Genomic DNA, 21,099 nt, shown 5'->3' on the forward strand with positions numbered 1-21,099 from the left:
AAAGGCTTGGAAGACCACGGAAGACAACTAAAGTGGATGACTGCAGAATTCTGCTCATGGTGAAGAGGAACCCTTTCACAACATCTAGCCAGGTCAAGAACTCTCTTGCGGAGGTAGGCATGTTATTGTCAACATCTACAGTCAAGAGATGGCTCTATGAATGTAAATACAGAGGCTTCACAACAAGGTGCAAACCACTGGCAATGCTCAAGAACAGACAACCAGATTAGCCTTTGCTAGCAAACACCTAAAAAAGCTTGCCCAGTTCTGGAATAAGATTCTTTGGACTGATGAAACCAAGATTACCTTGTACCAGAATAATGGGAAGAGAAAAGTATGGAGAAGGAGAGGAACAGCTCATGATCCAAAGCATACCACATAACCTGTCAAACATGGTGGAGGCAGTGTTATGGCATGGGCATGTATGGCTAGGTCACTGGTGTTTATTGATGACCTGACTGCTGATAAAAGCAGCAGGATGAATTCTCAAGTGTATAGTGCTATAATTTCTGCTCAAATTTAGCCGAATGCTGCCAAACCAATAGGACGCCACTTCGTATTGCGGATGGATAATGACCCCAAACATACAGCAAAAGCTACCCAAGAGTTTCTGAAGGCAAAGAAGTGGGCTGTTCTTCAATGGCCATGTCAGTCACCTGATCTCCATCCAATAGAGCATGCTTTTCACTTACTGAAGACAAGACTGAAGGCAGAAAGACCCACAAACAAGCAGCAGCTGAAGACAGCTGCAGTAAAGGCCTGGCAAAGCATCTCGAGGGAGGAAACTCGGCATTTGGTCATGTCGGTGAGTTCCAGACTTCAGGCGGTCATTGACTGCAAAGAATTTTTATCCAGGTATTAAAGGCGATCCTTACGTTTGAAATGATGTTGGTTTGTTCCATTACTTATGAGCCACCAATGATGTGTGTGTGTGTATGCCACTGGCTGTACTTTCTGAATGGTTAGTGCTCCACTTTTGTCACACCCCTTGAATTACAGCTGAAAGTCCTGACTTTGCTCCAATGTGGGTGTGTTTCCTTTCAACTTCAATGTGGTGGTGTACAGAGGCCAACTGCCAAAACAGTTATCCTTTTTCCAATTTTTCTGGCCCTGACTGTAGGTTTTCATTTGTATGCAAATCCCTGCCCTGCTGCTTTGTCATCATGGGGCTCACTTGCTCCCCCAAAATAGTCCCACACAGCTCTTTCTTGCTGGACTGAAGGCAAAGCTATGCCATAGAGTATAATACCATGTCATTGATGGTTGCTCCTAAGGGGTAGCTTTGGGCAGCTGTTGGCTTAGCTCTTTGTGCTATATTTACCATTTTCTGGAACTGGAGCCTTTTTCTACCCCCCCCCCTTCAATTCTTTGTGCCTTGTTCCTTTGGCAGCAAAATCCAGCATTATCTAAACCACAGCACCAAACATACTCCACCCCCATCATTTTCTCACAAACCTGTTTGCTGCAGAAAGTTAAAAACTTAAGAGGAGCCATACTGAATCAGATGAAAGGCCTATCTAGTCCAGCATTCTGTTCACACATTGGTGAACCAGCTGCCTGTGGGAAGCCCACAAGCAGGACATATAGTGGTGAGAAAAAGTTTGTGAACTCCTTAGGATTGTCACATATTTCCAACCTAAAATGTTATTAGATTGTAATTTAATCCCATAATTCTAGATAACCTGATAAAACAAATGACACACAGACATGATGCTTTTTCAACATTTATTTATCCACAACTGATTCAGCATTCAATATCCTTGTGTGAAAAAGTATGTGAACCTTTAGATTTAGTACCTGGAGGCATCCCCTAGCGCAGCAATGACTTCAAATAAGCGTTCCCTGTAACTGTTGGTCAGTCTCTCACATTGGTTTTGAGGAATTTTGGCCCTTATCTCCTTAGAACTGCTTCAACTCAGTGACATTTGAGGGCTTCCTTGCATGAACAGCTCGTTTCAGGCCCTGCCACAAAATTTCTCTGGACTTTGACTAGGCCATTCTAAAAGACAGAATTTCTTCTTCCGCACCCATTCTTTTGTAGATCTGCTTGTATGTTTAGGATTATTGTCTTGTTGCATGACCCAGTTTCAGTTCAACTTCAGCTCATGGATGGGTGGCCTGACAGTCTCCTCTACAATCTTCTGATACACTGTAGAATTCATGGCTGTGTCAATGATGGCAAGCCATCCAGGTCCTGAGGCAGCAAAGCAGGCCCAAACCCTCACATTCCCACCACCATGCTTGGCGGTTGGAATTAGGTTCTTCTGTTCGAACTCAGTGTTTGTTTTTCATCAAACGTAATGATCCCATTGAGGCCCAAAAGTTCTACTTTTGACTCGTCTGTCCAGAGAACATTGTTCCAGAAGTTTGGGGATCATCTGTGTGATCTTTAACAAACTTCAGACAGGCAGCAATGTTCTTTTTAGAGAGCAGTGGTTTCCTCCTGGCTGTTCTCCCATGAGCACCGTTCTTGTTCAGTCTTTTTCTGATCGTTGAGTCATGAACATTCACATTATCCAAGGCGCGAGAAGCCTGCAGATCCTTGGATGTTACTCTGGGGTTCTTTTTGACTTCCTGGATGATGCACCGATTTGTTCATGGAGAGATTTTGGTAGGACGACCACTCCTGGGTAGAATGATTGTGACCTTGAATCTTCTCCGTTTGTAGTCTGACTGACAGTGGTTTGGTTTTGGACTGATGAGCACTGATGAGAAGCAATAACTGCTTTTCTGAGGTTTTCAGAGATGTCTTTTGATTGTGGCATGATATGTTTCCAAACAACCTTATCAGTTATCAGTTATCAATTCATAAGCTGGCAAATATCCTACAAGTGTAAGTCTTCCAGAAATTTCCTAAGGAAGAAGCTCACCTATAAGAATAGTATCATACTGTTATGCTACAGGATGTGACCAGTCCACCCAGTCATTTCTCCATAACCCCTGTGATCTGGATGACTTGGATTCCTGCACTGAGCAGGGGGTTGGACTCGATGGCCTTGTAGGCCCCTTCCAACCCTACTATTCTATGATTCTATGATCACCAACTTAGGCAATGCAACGTGTTCCTTTTGAAGCAGCACAAGCCATTCTCTGTTAAGATTCTCCAGACAGCCACTACTAAGGAGCACCCTTCATTGCTTTTTGTATAGAAGCTTCCCCACACGAAACAGCTGAATCTGTTACTGACCTTGGCTTGTTGGACCAACATAACCACCACTGTGTCTTGTCCAAACCTGTGGACTTTCAATTGGTGCTTTATAAGTGTTAATAATAATAGACTGCTACCATCCTTACCAATACACCAGATAAGTGGATTACTTTGCTGTGCTTGATTTGGTTGAGGCTAGCAATTACAAGAGACATTGGAGAGGTTTGTCATGTAACCTGTCCTTGGGGCCTCAGAGGATGTTGCCCAGATAGTTGTACATTGTGTATTCTCAGAATCACATTGGGTATAATTAACTTACCTAATCACTGGCCACAGTTTTGCCACCTCAATCTGAGCATTCTTTGTTATCTGGGCAGAGTAGGTCTTGCATGGTGTTCTGCCCAGTTGCTCCAGGAGCTGAGGAATCAATCTCTTTTCCCTGCAGGAAGGATAACACTTTGCTTGCCTGGCACCTGCCTCCATGCTGCCCAGGGTTTATACCCTCCTTATCCTGCCTAGAGTGAGAGGCAGGAGCTCCCACCCCATAGTTCTTCTGCTTGGATTGCAATTGCTAATGGGCATAAATGGTGTCTGGCTACCTTTTGACAAGTTTATCCTCATTCTTCACCGCTAATTGCCAACTGTGTCTCCTCTCAGCTAAAAAACCCTGTTCCATCAAGTCCAGTCTGTACCTTTCTTGTTTCTACAGAATCATCAATAATGTTTGCTTGGGCCTGTTTTTGTTGTTCCATTCTCTCTTGATAGCCCTCCAAATATCCTGCTCCTCTGCAAGATGTTTCAAGTTTCCTAATGAGTACTTTGCTATATCTTTTGGCAATTACTTTAAATGTCACAAGAAAATGCTTTAATTTTATCCAACTATTCCTCCAAGGAGTTCAGATTCTGTTCTCCATCCCTCCTGTCCTCTCAGCATTGGTGCTGAGGCTGAACTAAAATCAGGAAGTTCCTGGTTAGATGTGTGCCTTTTCTCATGAATTCACTAGGTGGCCTTTTTCAGGCTACTTACCCTAAACTTTGTGCTCCTCTCCATCTACAGTATCAGGATAATTGTATGATTATCTTACAAGATTGTATAAGGATTACAACATAATGTATGTGACATACTTTGAACAGTTTGATAGTGCTATGTGAATTTGAGATTAATATTTTAAAGTATTTTTTTCTTTTTAAAGCTTTAGAAGTGAAGTACTCTATTGTAGGATTTTGTTTGATTTATTTCAAACTTTGGTATCCTGCCTTTCTATCAAAATACTTAATTCAGTAAACAGTACCATCAAGAAAAATGTATATCTAACTAAAACAATTATTATAAACAACTAAAAAAATTTGCAATCATAATTTAACAGTGCAATCCTATGCATATCTACTCAGAAGTCCCATTGAGTTCACAGGGACTTACTCTTACACACGGGGACTTACTGTGTTTAAGACTGCAACCTAAAACAGCATAAAGCTAAGCCCCTCTTAAATAGCAGCATCCAAAAATGCTTGTTGAAAAAGGTACGAGACAGTTCCGATACAAGGAAGGTTCTAGTGTCCATCACCTAGAGCAGGAGTGGGCAGAAAGTAGTTGTTTGGGACTTCAACTCCCAAAAGCCCCTGCTTAGCAAGTGGTCAGGAATGTTGGGAGTTGAAGACCCAAACATCTGGAGATCTACTTTTTGCCCACCCACCCTAAAGTATTCACCAAGCTAGTGGTAGCAGTTATTGTGTAGCCCACTTGAGACAACAGGACATCCATCTTAATTCTTTTCTGGACAACTTGCGGATCAGATCAACCTCCTATGACAAGGGGATCTGAGAAGTTCAGAGGATGGTAGATTGTTGATTAAGAACTCATGTCGCTGGAGACAAAGCCAAGAGCTCCCTAATACCTTCCCAATGCCTGCAGTGCATGAGAGTAGTCATAGACACACACCTACGAAGGTTCTTGTCATGAACAATTCTAGTCTCATCAGTCCTGGAATGCTGGCTATCAACTCCCCTATTAGGCGAGAAATCTCTGGCCTCTCAAAGGGTTTGCCCTCCTGGCTCTCTGAACCTGTTAAAAAGGGCCAGTTGACAAGAATCAGTTTAATCTCTGCTCGGATGTATAACATCTTGAAGTAGGATAGGCTAGGGCAAGGATGGGGAACCTGTGCCCTCCACATGTTGGACTCCAGCTCCCCTCAGCTCCAGCCACTATGATCAATGGTCAGATCTGGGAGTCATTGTCCAACATCTGAAGGGCTACAGGTTCCTGACTCCTGGGTTAGGTCAAAGCTGGGTGTTTTACATTCTTTTATTTAAGATATATTGCTGTAGAACCTGAACTTCTAGTTACTCCATGAACCTCATCAAACCTGTTTAAACCTTATTTAATTAACTTCCTTCTGTATGCTTAAGTTCATTCTCCTTATGTCTTATAGTGGGTAAAAGGCAGACTCCTTTCCCTAAGGAGAGGTAGGAGGACAAAGGGGTGGCAGAAGTGGTGTCATTCCTTGGGGTAGTCTGGCCAGGAGGGAGGGTTACCAGAACTTTTTCTACATTTTTTTCTTCCCCAAGAGAGAAGAGACAAATGGCAGTATTTCATCTGATACACATTTTAAGTGAAGTCAGCAGATGTCATGATCCTGGCCCATCTTTAGGGACTTGATAAGTGCAGCCACTGAGTCTGTGCCTTGGACACTTTTTCACCTTCAGCTACTTTAGTGGATGGCTTGTCCCAAACTGGGAGTGACTTATCCTACTACATCCCCAGTGGTAGAGGTAGGAAATCCAACAAGGCTGTCTGCTTGCAATCTATTGAACAGATGCTGGATATTATCCTTCTAGTGCTAGATTAGAGCTAGTGTTAGTAGGGGGGCATTTTAAAGAAAAAAGAATAGCTACTCTTTTAGGTCTGGAAAAGCCAAGGGTGTGGAAAAAGAACACCTCAATTTGAAATGTGAGTAGGATTCAAAGTGTGTGTCTTTTTGGTTTTTAGGTTACTCCTGTTTATGAAGACTGGGCCATAATAGACTGGTATCGGTTCTTTTGCTTGTGGGAGAAGTTGCCTGCCTCAATGAGAAGAGTAGCAGAACTGGTTGGGATTGAAGAAAGCTTTTTGGCCTGCTCTGTGAAGGGCAGAATCATTGCAAGAACAGAGAAGCAACATAGGCAAATGGCCATCCACAAAAGGTAATGATTGAATAGGCTGTATCACAAATGCCTGGTGATGGTCACTGGGCTGTCATATAATCAACTCTGCCTGTACCATCTTTATTTAGCAGTCCTCTGCTCTGTTGAAATTATAGAGCTACAAGTAACTCATGTTCAGTGACATGTTTCCTTTTAGAAACGTTTTGTAGAACTTGTGTGTAGGCACAAAGTTGTGATTTATAATACCCAATACACACCCCACTGGTATAGAGCCATTTTGAAGAATTTCTCTTGGAGGTAGGCAACCTTCACTGCTCAAGATACCTCGTTCTATTCGTCTTGCTGTCTCTATGGCACCATGCCATGTGTGCATGTTCATGGAGCAGCATGTGATTAGGTTACCTTTCAAAAGGAGGAGGTTGTATATTCCACATTGTGTATAAAGGCCTGAAACTTAGGTTTCTCCGTATGCCATTTGATATCATTCCAAAAAGATTTTCCTTCTCCAACTAGAACTTCCCATTTTCTCCTAGCTAGGACAAGGATTCCCTCTACCCTATGTAATAATTGCCTTTCAGATGAACTGGCAGTTAGCTCTGATTCACTTGCTTTTTATCACTTGAATTCAATTTTCAGAAGAGGGCCAGCACTACTGCAGGATCACTTCATTTTATTTTATTTGCAATTTTCAAATACAATGTTTTCAGTAGAATTCAAGGCAATATACATAGACTTCCCTAATACTGTCTTGCATTAGCCAGACCCACACCTACTTAGCTTTAGTAAGGTTGTTGAGTCAAGTACCTTCAGACCATAGCCCATGCATTATGTTTAAACTAAAATACAATGTGTCTGAAGTTGTAAGGGTCATAACTCACAAGGCAATAGTGATGCGTTATGTGCCCCTATTGACTGTCCATAGCTCCCCTTCCTTGTGCCTCTGCTGCTGCTATGAGTAGACTGCCTCTTATGGGTCAGCTTTCACACCTTATTTAGATTAACATTATGCTGCTCAGGTAACCAGGCAAAATACAATCTCTCATGAGGAGTACTCCCAGCTCCCAGCCTCAGCCAATATTATTAGCCAAGCTGGGTGCCTTTCCAATCCCCCTAAGCACCATCTGTTTCCAGAACTCCTAACTAAATCCTTGAGTCACTGTGCCAACATTCTCAGTTATGTGTCACTTAAACTTAACCTAAGATAAAAGCTCTAGCAACCTGTGATGTCAATTTGTCTGGATTTTCCCTCACCCCAGGTCAAAATGAGTGAATGCAGTCCATTTACAATATACAGCCCTGTATCAATCTGGAGGCCTGATCCATTCAGGGCCCAGTCAAAACAGATACTGGGGTTACCAAGAAGAAACAAGACCACACGTATAAAAGGTTGTTGAATATACAGTATATAAGCAATAAATTCAACAGAAAGCTTACACACGCCCCTTCCATTGGAGATCACAGTCCCCTTGATGAGTGTTGCATTGGTTCCCTGGATGCAATGGGGTGCCATTCCAGGGGCCTACAGTCTTTGGGCAGGCAGGCGCCCTTCCTCCTTCCAAATGAGAACAAAGAGCAAATCAGCTGGCTGCATTTTATAGGTGTGTCTCCTCAATTCCAGAAACTGGCAAGAGAAACATAGGCTGGGAAACAAAACACTCCCCTCCAGAGATGGGGGCGGAGGGGGGGGTGCTCTTTCAGCTTCTCATGGGACAGTAAAAACAACATCCTTATCTCAGAGAATGAGATCACACAGCTATGAAATTTCACCCTCTGCCTTCCTCCCTAATCTGTGCTGTGTGCAAGAAGAAATCTACTTCTAGCATGGCCAGACTAAAATGCCCAATATACAGGGCTATACAAGTCTCTTCACTACAAACATAATATAGGACAGTATGTTAGTTTGCATCTGACTCTGCCATTCTTCTGGTGTCAAACTCACTGTAAATCCATTTAACCACATAAGCCAGTGTAGAGTAGTGGACTGGGACTCAGGAGATCTGTGTTCTAGCCCCACTCAGCCATGAAGTTCACTGGGTGACTTGACTCTCAGCCTAACCTACCTCACAGAGTTGTTGAGATAATAAAATAGAGAGGTAAGAGAGAGGTAATAGAGAGCTACCATGTAAGCTGCCTTGAGTTCCTTGCAAGAGGAAAACAGGTGGGATATACTGTACATATAATAATACATTAAAATGGCTTGGAATGAATCAGAAGGCAGGCAAAGTGCATCTATAGTGGTCATAGAAAGGCTGTTTTTAATTAAAAGTGTCTAAAACTACTATCCTGCAGGGCACGGTTTTGAGTGTTGCACCTTAGCCCCTCCTGATTTCTCTTTGGAGTAGATTGTAACACGGACAGTCATGGTCTTATCCTGTTTCAGATGTTCTTCTTCGTGGTCTCTGTGCATCACACATATGGGCTCTGCGTCTGTGCGGGGACTCATTTGGGAAACTTCCAAGCTGAACATGTTTTTGGCGGGGTACATAGTATATATAGCGTGGGTTCCCACCTTCCCCTCAGTTCCTTTTCGACTGCCTTAGCGTTACTCCATGGGGAACTTCTTCGACATTCTTGTCAAGCTGTTATTCTATCTTTATCTTGTCTTTCTTCCTTTTTTCTTCCTTTATCTTTTTTCTTCTTTATCTAAAGCAAGAGAGAGAGAGAAAATGAGAGCGGTGGAGGAGAGTGTCGTTCGTCTCAGTGGTGATGCGTCTTACGGCTTATGGCCCAAAAGACTCTGTTCAGAAAGCGTACGGCTTGTGGCAGTAAGGTGCCTTCTTTGGACAGTCACTATTTATGCCTAATTTGAATCTCCCAATCTCATAAAGTCGAATCTTGCCACCACTACCAATCGTTATCAAAGCAGGCTCGTAAGAATAGGGCAGATTGCCTAAAGGCTATCCTTTGGCAACGGGCCCTTCAGGTGGTTGATATGCCTAAGGCCCAGACACTTTGAGAACAGCCCGTTGTTGCTCCTTCAACAAGTGTGAAAGGAGTGGCTTCTACGGCTCAATCTTCCTTCTGTTAACCACAGAGCCGATTTGAGTTGACCCACCTACACCGGGAAGGAACCTAACTATTTTGGTGACCAAGAAACTTTCGAAAAAGGCAAAACGCCCCAAATCGGCTGCGGATGCACCAGAAAAAAAAGAAGAGAAAGAAAGTCTCTAAACAACAGGAGAAAGAGTGGGACACCCTGCCTCCCCCTCCTCTACTTGATTCTCCCATTCGTGTTGTGGCCCCTCCCACACAAGCTGTGGCTTTGGATCTGGCCTTCATGATCTCGGAGGGTGAGTTGAGGGACACGCCAACCCCACCAACCTGCCCAACTCAGACAGCTCAGGACCGGAGATCTAGGTCTCCGACACCACGATTTTATGATATACAGTCACCTCGATATCGACCGACACTCTCTCCTCTGCAGCTTCCTCAATACCGATCTCCGGATCAATACCATACGGATCATCGGCATGGACAATACAACTGTGGTCGTTCTCGCTCTCCATCCCGTGATTGGGATCGCTTTTCTACTTGGTTGTCTCCTCCCCATGGACTGCAGCGAGATATGGACTGGAGACTTAGGAGAGATTGGGACCTTAGATTGTGCTTAGAATGGCACAATCGTTGGGCATTGAGGTGCAACAACCTACACAACACCTCCATGATCCAGTGTTGGATGCTGTCATGACAGACATGCCCACCCTGGTGGCTATCCCCTTTCACCCAGCTCTGCTGAGTACAGTGCAACAGACATGGAAAGCGCCTTCATCCTTGACCCCGATGTCCAAGAGGCTAGAATCTATGTACCGGGTTCAAGAGACGGACGCTTCTTTCCTCTCTGCACATCCCAAATTGAACTCAATAATTGTAGAGTCTGCTCAGGGCCGCTCTCAAAAACCTCATGCCTCAACTGTGGATAAGGAAGTCTGTAAGCTTGATCTTGTGGGACTCTGCCTCTTCAGCAGCACTGGGACTTTGGATTTCAAATTACCAGGCAATGATGGCCAGGTACCAATTGTTCCTTAGGGAAAAAATGGATTCCCTTATTGATTACCTTCCTGAGGATCAACGTGAGTTAGCAAGAATGTTTCACATGGAAGCATCCAAACTATTCCATCAGCAGATCAGTACCACCTGTCATCAGGCTGACTGCAATGCTAAGGTGATGATGGGTTCTGTCGCCTTAAGGAGACATGCTTGGCTCTGTTCTGCAGGTCTAACTCCTGAAGCTTGGTCTAGAATATTTACCCTTTGACAGTGAGGGTTTATTTAATACGAAAACAGATGAGCAAATGGACTCTGTGCAGAAAGCCAGAACAACTGCTCATAAAATGGGTATCGGCCAAGTCCAACAACAATAACAACAACAACACGTCTCTTATCATCAGCGCCGCTGGAACCAACAACACCAGACTTACACCCCTCGACAACCTGGGGATCAAGCACCTAGATACCAACAACAGCAACAAACAAAAAGTTATCCTTTTCCTAAGTTTCAACAAAAGGCGAAGGGCGATGGATTCTCTAAGCGTTGTCTTTGACTCCAGTCTTCTTCCCCTCTGTTGTTGTTGTTCAGTCGTTCAGTCGTGTCCGACTCTTCGTGACCCCATGGACCATAGCACGCCAGGCCTTCCTGTCCTGCGCTCTCTCCCGGAGCGTGCTCAAGTTCATATTCATTGCATCCATGATGCTATCTAGCCATCTCATCCTCTGCCGTCCCCTTCTCCTTTTGCCTTCAGTCTTTCCCAGCATCAGGGTCTTTTCCAGGGAGTTTTCTCTTCGCATTAGGTGGCCAAAATATTGGAGCTTCAGCTTCATTATCTGTCCTTCCAATGAGCACTCAGGGTTGATTTCCTTTAGGATGGACTGATTTGACCTCCTTGCAGTCCAGGGGACTCGTAAGAGTCTTCTCCAGCAGCACAGTTCGAAAGCATCAATTCTTCGGCGCTCAGCCTTCCTTATAGTCCAGCTCTCACAGCCATACATTACTACTGGGAAAACCATAGCTTTGATTAGACAGACCTTTGTCGGCAAGGTGATGTCTCTGCTTCTTACTATGCTGTCTAGGTTTGCCTTAGCTTTCCTCCCAAGGAGCAAGCGTCTTTTAATTTCATGGCTACAGTCACCGTCTGCGATGATCTTGGAGCCCAAGAAAGTAAAATCTGTCACTGCTTCCATTTCTTCCCCTTCTATATGCCAGGAAGTGATAGGGCCAGATGCCATGATCTTTGTTTTTTTAATGTTGAGTTTCAAACCAGCTTTTGCACTCTCCTCTTTCACCCTCAACAAGAGGCTCTTGAGATCCTCTTCACTTTCTGCCATTAGGGTGGTATCGTCTGCATATCGGAGGTTGTTGATAATTCTCCCGGCAATCTTAATTCCGACCTCTGATTCATCCAACCCGGCATTTCTCATGATGTACTCTGCATATAAGTTAAATAAGCAGGGTGACAATATGCAGCCTTGTCGTACTCCTTTCCCAATTTTGAACCATTCGGTTGTTCCATGTCTGGTTCTTACTGTTGCTTCTTGACCCTCGTACAGGTTTCTCAGGAGACAGGTAAGGTGGTCTGGTACTCCCATCACTTTAAGAATTTGCCACAGTTTGTTGTGATCCACACAATCAAAGGCTTTAGCGTAGTCAATGAAGCAGAAATAGACGTTTTTCTGGAATTCTCTTGCTTTCTCCATGATGCAGCGAATGTTGGCGATTTGATCTCTAGTTCCTCTGCCTCTTCGAAACCCAGCTTGTACTTCTGGTAGTTCTCGGTTCGCATACTGCTGAAGCCTAGCTTGTAGGATTTTGAGCATCACCTTGCTGGCATGTGAAATGAGCGCAATTGTGCGGTAGTTTGAACACTCTTTGGCGTTGCCCTTCTTTGGAATTGGAATGTAAACTGACCTTTTCCAGTCTTGTGGCCACTGTTGAGTGTTCCAGATTTGTTGGCATATTGAATGCAGCACTTTAACAGCATCATCTTTTAGGATTTTAAATAGCTCGGCTGGAATACTGTCATCTCCGCTAGCTTTGTTGTTACTAATGCTTCCTAAGGCCCACTTGACTTCACTCTCTAGGATGTCCGGCTCAAGTTCAGTGCCCGCACCAGCATGGCTATCAGGGACATTCAGATCTTTCCTGTATAGTTCTTCTGTGTATTCTTGCCACCTCTTCTTAATCTCATCTGCTTCTGTTAGGTCCCTGCCTTCTTTGTCCTTTATCATGCCCGTCTTTGCACAAAACGTTCCCTTGAGATCTCCAATTTTATTGAAGAGATCTCTAGTCTTTCCCATTCTGTTGTTTTCCTCGATTTCTTTGCATTATTCATTTAAGAAGGCCTTCTTGTCTCTCCTTGCTATTCTCTGGAACTCTGCATTCAGTTGGGTATATCTTCCCCTTTCTCCTTTGCTTTTCGCTTCCCTTCTTTCGTGAGCTACTTGTAAAGCCTCATCAGACAGCCACTTGGCTTTCTTGCATTTCTTTTTCTTTGGGACGGATTTCGTTGCTGCCTCCTGAACAATGTTACGGACCTCCGTCCATAGTTCCTCAGGCACTCTGTCTATCAGGTCTAATCCCTGAAATCTATTCCTCACCTCCACTGTATATTCATCAGGGATATGATTTAGGTCATACCTGAAAGGTTTAGTGGCTTTCCCGACGTTCTTCAATTTAAGCCGAAATTTTGCAAGAAGCAGCTCATGATCTGAGCCACAGTCAGCTCCAGGTCTTGTTTTTACTGACTGTATGGAGCTTCTCCATCTTTGGCTGCAAAGGACATAATCAATCTGATTTCGATATTGACCATCTGGTGACGTCCATGTGTAGAGTCGCCTCTTGTGCTGTTGGAAAAGAGTGTTTGCTATGATCAGCATGTTCTCTTGGCAAAACTCTATTAGCTTTTCTCCTGCTTCATTTTGTACACCAAGGCCATGCCTGCCTGTTATCCCGGTGATTTCTTGACTTCCTACTTTAGCATTCCAATCCCCTATGATGAAGAGTACATCTTTTTTTGGTGTTAGTTCTAGAAGGTGTTGTAGGTCTTCATAGAACTGATCAACCTCAGCTTCTTCGGCCTCAGTGGTTGGGGCGTAGACTTGAATTACTGTGATGTTGAATGGTTTGCCTTGGAGTCGTACTGAGATCATTCTATCATTTTTAAGATTGTACCCCAGTACTGCTTTTCCCACCCTTTTGTTGACTATGAGTGCTACTCCATTTCTTCTAAGGGATTCTTGCCCACAATAGTAGATATGATGGTCACCTGAATTAAATTCGCCCATGCCTGTCCATTTGAGTTCGCTGATTCCCAAGATGTCGATGTTCAATCTTGCCATCTCATGTTTGACCACCTCCAGCTTACCTTGATTCATTGATCTGACATTCCAGGTTCCTAAACAATATTGTTCTTTACAGCATCGGATTTTCTTTTCACCGCCAGACACATCCACAGCTGAGTGTCCTTTCGGGTTTGGCCCAGCCGCTTCACTCTTTCTGGTGCTACTTGGAAATACCCTCTGCTCTTCCCCAGTAGCATATTGGACACCTTCCGACCTGAGGGGCTCATCTTCCGGCGTCATATCTTTTAGCCTTATGATACGTTCCATGGGGTTTTCTTGGCAAGAATACTGGAGTGGGTTGCCATTTCCTTCTCCAGTGGACCACATTTTGTCAGAACTCTCTGCCATGACCTGTCCGTCTTGGGTGGCCCTGCACGGCATAGCTTATGGCTTCACTGAGTTACGCAAGCCCCTTCGCCACAACAAGGCAGTGATCCATGAAGGGGTTCCCCTCTGTACTGACCATTATAAACTACTTTTTCAAGATCTCCTGAGCAAATTTTACTCGACTTGGATGAGAGTGATGTCAGACAACTGGGTGCCAACTATTATCCGTCGAGGATACAAAATAGAATTCAACGTACTTCCACCTCTGGGTTCGGTACGGACCACTGCATTCTTGAAGGTCCTTCAGGAGGAAACACAATCTCTTCTAAGCAAAGGAGCTATCCAGCTTATTCATTCAAACTTCGGTACGGTAGGGTTTTTTCTCCAGGTATTTCACCGTACCAAAATGGGATGGAGGTCTCCGACCCATTTTAGATCTTCAGGACCTGAACAAATTTGTCGCTCCCAAGAGATTCAGAATGACAACCCTAGCCACAGTTCTCCCACTCCTCCGAAAGGGTTCATGGTTTGCCATGGTCGATCTCAAGGATGCGTATTTCCACATAGCGATAGAACAATCACACAGAAAATTCCTCCCTTTTGCGATTGGTACAGAACTCTTCCAGTTCAACTTCTGCCATTCGGTCTCTCAACAGCACCACGTGTATTCACGAAGTGTATGGCTGTGGTTTGCACTTATCTCCACCTCAAAGGAGTAGAGATCTACCTGTATCTTGACAATTGACTGTTAATGGATACCTCCCGGGAAGCCCTATCGTGTGCTATTATAGTTCTGAATCTCCTTCAGGCACTGGGACTAAGGATCAACAGGGAGAAATCCCACTTGACCCCCCACACAAACAGTACAGTTCATAGGGGCTATACTCGATTCCAGGACTGGGCGGGCATATCTTTGTATTGCCCCTGCAGTAGGCTCTGAACTCTTAATTTAGAGGTGCCAAGATAGTGATAAATTAGATCTAAGTTTACTGATAAAGGAGTACTTTATTGAGTAACTTACAGCACACAGGTGTACTCAATGGTTGGATCAGACAGCTTCTCTGAACCCAGAGCCATGGGCTACAATGGGTTTTATACCATACATGTTAGTAATGAGGCAGCATAACAGCAGCAAGCACCCCATAGCGTTCATTCCCAGCGTAGACTAACAGCACTTGGTTCTCAGCACAGCCACCTGTAGCTTTAAGGTAAACAAACTTCACTTCCCAGGCATACCTTGATTAGATACTCTACTCATTAGTGTGGAATGTGCTAGGCCATGCTGTTGCCCTTTGACTCATCTTCACATGCTCAGAGGCTTACTAGCAAGGGACTTGCACTAATAATGAACTTAAGCAAGGCATTATGGATCTCCAGGCCCCTCCAACACTACAGGTGACTTGGTTACACTCCTGGGGCCAATACAGTCTTCCCACAAATGGCCTCAAAGATCTGGTCAAACGTGCCACTTCGATATTTTTCAATCACCATACCAAAGCGCACGACATTCAGTGCCTACTCAGTCATATGGCAGTGACAGTACCAGTTGTAGAATGGGCCTGACTGCGGATGAGGCCCCTGCAAAATTGGTTCATTCAAACTTTTGACTTAACCACCAACCCTTTCCTCATCAGTCTTACAGTACCGGAGGAGGTCACTTTCAGCCTGATGTGGTGGATGAATTCCAAACATCTGACCCAAGGGATGCCATTTCTTCCCGCTCCTCCATCCAGGGTCCTGACTACAGACACTTCCTTACTAGGTTGGGGACCCCATTGTGGACCTCTACAAACACGGGGTCTTTGGTCATCCACAGCAACAATCTACCACATAAATTTCCTGGAGCTGATAGCAGTCTGGAAAGCCCTCCATGCTTTCGAACCGTACCTTCGGCACCGGTACATCCAGATTCTCACGGACATCACCACAGTCCTGTGGTACCTAAACAAACAAGGGGGAACACACTCAGCACATTTGCTTTCTCTCACTCTGGACATTTACAACTGGGTTGTTACAAGGGACATTCGTCTGGTGGCCCTCCATATCGCAGGGGAAGACAATGTCTTAGCGGATTCTGTCAGTCGCCTTCACCGGTGCTCCCACGAATGGCAGCTGGCCAAGGCAACCCTACAGATGATTTTCAGAAAATGGGGTCGACCTGAGTTAGATCTCTTTGCAACTCCCGCGAATGCGGCCTGCAGAAAATTTTGCTCCAGAGCAGGAGTCAGTCAGGGATCGCTAGACGATGCCTTTTTCCTGGAATGGAAGGAACGGCTATTCCACCTCTTTCCTCCATTTCTGCTCCTCATGAGGGTGATCTCAAAAATCAGATAGGACACCAGGAATTGCATCTTAATCGCCCCATGGTGGTTGAGACAACATTGGTTCAAAATACTGAGAGACCTGGCACAGGGACATTGCCTACCACTCCCATGAATAGACAAATTAATTTCTCGAGATCGAGGCCGAATTCTTCACCCCAATTTCCATACCTTGAACCTCACAGCGTGGAGGAGCTGGTGCCTGGAGACCGCTCTTCACCGCTCCCGGCAACTGTACAGGCAGTACTAGATGCAGCGAGAAAGCCATCGACGTGCCGCACTTACTTAGCTAAATGGGCTTTATTTGTAAAGCTTGTGACTGACAGCAATTATAATCCTAATGACTCTTCGCTTACGGATATTTTATGTTTTCTCCAACATTTATATAGTAGAGGACTGAAATATTCTTCCATAAGAGCATATACCTCAGCGATATCTGCGATATCTTCAGCCACCCCTTATGCAAACAATTCTTATGAGGACTTAGAAACTTGGCTCCCTCCATGAAAGACCTCATCCCTCAATGGGACTTGTCGCTAGTACTGAACAGCCTGATGTCTGTGCCATTTGATCTTGCTACTGTGGACTTGAGGCTGCTTTCTTGGAAGATTGCTTTCTTGGAAGGTTGCTTTCTTGGTAGCGATTACAACCTCAAGAAGGGCGAGTGCACTCTCCGCTTTACGAATAGACTCGCCTTATACCATTTTTCACAGGGAAGAGGTAGTACTCAGGCCGGACCTTGCTTTCCTCCCTAAAGTGGTGACGGACTTCCATGTAAATCAGCCAGTTGTCCTCCCTGCTTTCTTTCTCTGACTTCCAATTTGGAGAAGAGATTGCACACTTTAGATGTCTGAAGAGCTCTGGCCTTTTATAAATCACGGACCGAGTCTTTCCGTTAAGTCACAACAATTATTCCTATGCTATGGAGGACATAAGAAAGGCTTACCAGTTTCCTCCCAGAGACTAGCTTCCTGGATAGTACAGACTATTAGGTTAACGTACCACCACTCGAGAAAGGAGTTACCACCTCGAATCTGAGCACATTCGACAGGGGGAGTGTCGACTTCCATGGCCTTTACAAGAGGTGTGCCTCTGGTGGACTTGTGTAAGGCGGCTACCTGGTCTAAGCGTTCTACTTTTATAAGGCACTATAGACTAAATGTTCGGGCCCGAACAGGCTGTGCCTTTGGCAGGGCTGTGCTCTCATCGGTACTGCAGTAAGACACCGACCCACCTCTGCTAAGTCAGCTTGTTATTTGCCCATATGTGTGATGCACAGAGACCACGAAGAAGAAAGACAGGTTGCTTACCTGTAACTGTAGTTCTTCGAGTGGTCATCTGTGCATTCACACAACCCTCCTACCGTCCCCACTTCGGTGTCAACATTATCACTTCTTGGTACTGGGGTGTTTTTTCTCCTCGGGCTCAGGACTGCTTTGTGGTCTTAAGGAACTGAGGGGAAGACAGGAACCCATGCTATATATAACATGAATGATGGGGGAGGGGTTCCCGCCAAAAATTTGTTCAGCTTGGAACCTTCCCAAACGAGTCCCTGCGCAGGCGCAGAGCCCATATGTGTAAATGCACAGATGACCACTCAAAGAACTACAGTTACAGGTAAGCAACCTGTCTTTCTGATCTGATAATGGGGTTAAATATGGCTGCTGTTCTACCTATAAAGTAGCAAAAGGGGCTGGTTGTGTGTGTGGCCAAGATGGCTTTGTACTGGTCTTACAGCTGAAAAAACAGCAGTACAGTGTTATTGTACTATTAGGGCTGTCACTTTTTTAAAGTTCAAAGAGAGGGAAGAGTGCCTACAGCTGGCACTGCACTGCAGTTTCCCTGGTTACTGAGAGCTGCGTGGGGCAATTGGGATGGAATGGAAAAAGCAGTTACGTGGGTCTTAGAACTACAACCAAACCCCACTTCCAGAGGTTTAACATTTGTCACTGTGCTGAGTTACTGATGTGCTTATTTGATCCCTGCTGTTAAAATTATTTGTTTAGATTGTAAGGAGCTTAAGTTTAAGATTTATTCCAGCCTTTTCTTAGGAATGCGTGAAGGTGCTCCATTTAGTTTTCCACCTTTCTGAGCCATGGTGTTGGTATCTTTCCCTTTAGGACTTAGAGACATACATCAGGTGTGCATCAGAATACGTCCAAAAGCAAATGTGCATTCTTATTCATAAACTCTCAGCTAGTTTGCCCAAGAGTTGGCACATCCAGCTACCAAATGTTTTCTCCCCAGGCAAAATAAATTGGAGTGAATCAAATGGAAAGTGAGCTCAGCATAATTGTCTGCACCAGCAGAACTGCAATATCCATGTCAGAAACTGAATCTTTTAGATGTGCTACATCCATTTCTACAGATTTTGGTTTCTAATTGTGTTCTAACAACAAAGCAATATTCCTGCTTCTTCTATACCGCATAGATTTTTTTTGTTCCATCACCTTATCTTTGTTTTTACTGATTCAGATTTTTTACAAGCTTGGCCCTCCTGGATTTAATAAATGAGGTTCCTTTAATGGATGTTGCTAAGAAATATGGTTGTAGCCGTGGACAGCTTCAATCTTTACAACAATCTGCTGCTACTTATGCAGGTGAGGAATTATTAATACGCAATTTAAATATCTCAAATCAGTATAACAATTAGAGTTGCAACCCAGTTGAAGAAACCATAACAAATTAATCACCATGTTTTAGTTAATGTAATCTACTGATTTTAAATTTGCATGTAATTTTAGACATATTTTCTCCTTCCATCAATGAGCAAAACTAAAAGGATAAAAATCTCCTCCCCAGATCCCTGTTCTTCCATTTAGGAGCACCAGTAAACATTAAAATAAAAACAAGAGGTATAATACCCCTGTATGTGGAGGTTCCATTTACAGATATGAGCCTGAGACAGTGTGTCTTGCCTATCAGGCTACCTTGTAAATTCATGGCTCAGATGAGATTTGAACGAGTGACTTAATTCAAACTCTTACACTTTAATCTCATGTACACTTGTACTCAGGGTGTTATCCACCACACTAGAAAGAAATAGGAAACACAGAACAAGGAAGTCTGAATGAACAAGCAGTGCAGCAAGTGGACACAGAAGAACTACTTGTTTTGAACTTCATTTTTTAAGTGGTGTTAATCAGAGCTGCAGTCCTATTCACACAATAACATTGGATACAAGGGGACCTTCTTCTGAGTAAGGATACATATTTCCCAAAATTTTTATCGTGAGGTTCAACAAAAGAAAAGAAAACAAAAACTGAGTGCCTGGGTCCAGCAGAGATTGCTCGACTTTTCCTCGTCCTGTCTTGCCTTATGAAGCATCTGAGCCTTGCTGTATTGCTAGAGGAATTGTGAATTGACCCATCCTAGTTCATTGCTTACTTGAGTAGCTGGATGGATTAACTGTGAGGCTAAACGCTTGATAAGGCAATACAGGACTAGGATGACACGGGGCATCTTTGTTGACCAAAGATATAGGTGCACGGAGGGTAAGATGTAAGCAAGCACAATTTGTGATATTGCATAACATCATCACTGATTATGGGGCACATCATTTAAGGCTTCCTTAGCTTCCATTCCCATCCGGTGCGAAGGAGACATCTATCGTGGGTTAACTCCTCCCGCTGCCCAGGACAGGCAAGGAATATGTGACCAAGTGTTTTGCTTTGTTCCTGGTCTCTGTGGCTCCTCCCAGCCAGTTCGTTCCTTGCCTTTGTCTGGGACAGAGCTTGTTCTTATCTGTCATCAACAGTCTCCTTTTCCAACCGTTGTTTTTCCTTTTGATCCTTGTTCTACCTTAACAAACTTGACCCTTTTTCTAGTTTAGTCTTTTCTGTCTTTTAAAAACAAGCAAATAGAAAAGGTTTTGCCGACCTCTTTCTGGCTCATCTGCCTTTTCACCACAAGATGGCATCACCTACCAAGAAGAGCTCCAAAACTGGTAAGAAAAAAGAAAAGGCGCCTTTGATAACCCCTGCTCAACCTTGAGGAGCTGACAGTCACTTGTGGCTCCGATAATGAGGAGTAACCTTCCAGTGTAAGATTATTTAACAATGATAATTTTCTTCCTATTCTGTCCAAAGCTATGGCTTCGCTGAACATTAATTCCTCTCAGGAAACAACCAAGCAGCCTTCCAAAAGTGAAGCATTATTCCCAGACCCCTAAGCCAGCTAACCATGAGATACCTTTTCCTTCCTCCTTTGAAAAATGGGTTAAAGCTGAATGGAAGGCCTCCTGCCAGGCCAAAAGGAGCTGTATCATAGCTCAAAAATTTTACTCCTTACCACAGCCAATTATGGGAGAACTTAAGGTTCCTTTAGTTGATGCTCTGGTGGCAGCCTTACTTTCAGGAGCCATAAATCCTAAGGATGGGAACTCCCCCCTCAAGGACCCTAGTGAAAAACATATTGAAACAGCACTGAAAAGAGGTCATGAACCTACAGCTTTTGCTCTCTGTGCTTCCTGTTCAGCTTCTTTTTTTTCCTGAGCCACTCTCCTGTGGGTTGAAGATATTATCAACAATAAAGAGCTGGATAGTTTTTCCTTGCTTGGGAGTCTTTCTTGGTTATACAAGACATACACCTTCATTTCAGATGCTACACAGAATTCCATGATTTTTGTGGCACATTCCATTGCTTCAACCACAGTGGCAAGACATTCACTGTGGCTGAAACACTGGAATGTGGATGCTTATTCTAAAGGAAGCCTAAGCGCAGTTCCTATCACAGAAACATGCCTCTTTGGAGAGGAAGCCCTCAAACATTTTAATGGAAACCAAAGAGAGGCTATGCCCTCTTCGCTGAAGAGGGGTGTGAGGAGGT

General features: G+C 44.2%; 1 protein-coding gene across 15 annotated transcripts in view; it reads left to right on the forward strand.

Annotated features, from left to right (window-relative positions):
- The window catches only part of POLQ (DNA polymerase theta), a 196,084-nt gene that overhangs the window by 60,205 nt on the left and 114,780 nt on the right, over positions 1–21,099 (forward strand). For all 15 annotated transcript variants that reach the window (XR_014787899.1, XR_014787900.1, XR_014787901.1 and 12 more), the window contains 2 exons: positions 6,135–6,328; positions 18,748–18,872. Coding sequence is in view for 10 of the 15 variants with exons in the window: in XM_084835354.1 (XP_084691480.1) it covers positions 6,135–6,328; positions 18,748–18,872 (319 nt within the window). In the remaining 5 variants the exon portion in view is untranslated. The remainder of the gene's footprint in view (positions 1–6,134; positions 6,329–18,747; positions 18,873–21,099) is intronic.

The sequence above is a fragment of the Heloderma suspectum genome, chromosome 2 (assembly GCF_057233095.1).
Source record: "Heloderma suspectum isolate Gila_16-S chromosome 2, 16-S_ref, whole genome shotgun sequence".
Lineage (NCBI taxonomy): Eukaryota > Metazoa > Chordata > Lepidosauria > Squamata > Helodermatidae > Heloderma > Heloderma suspectum.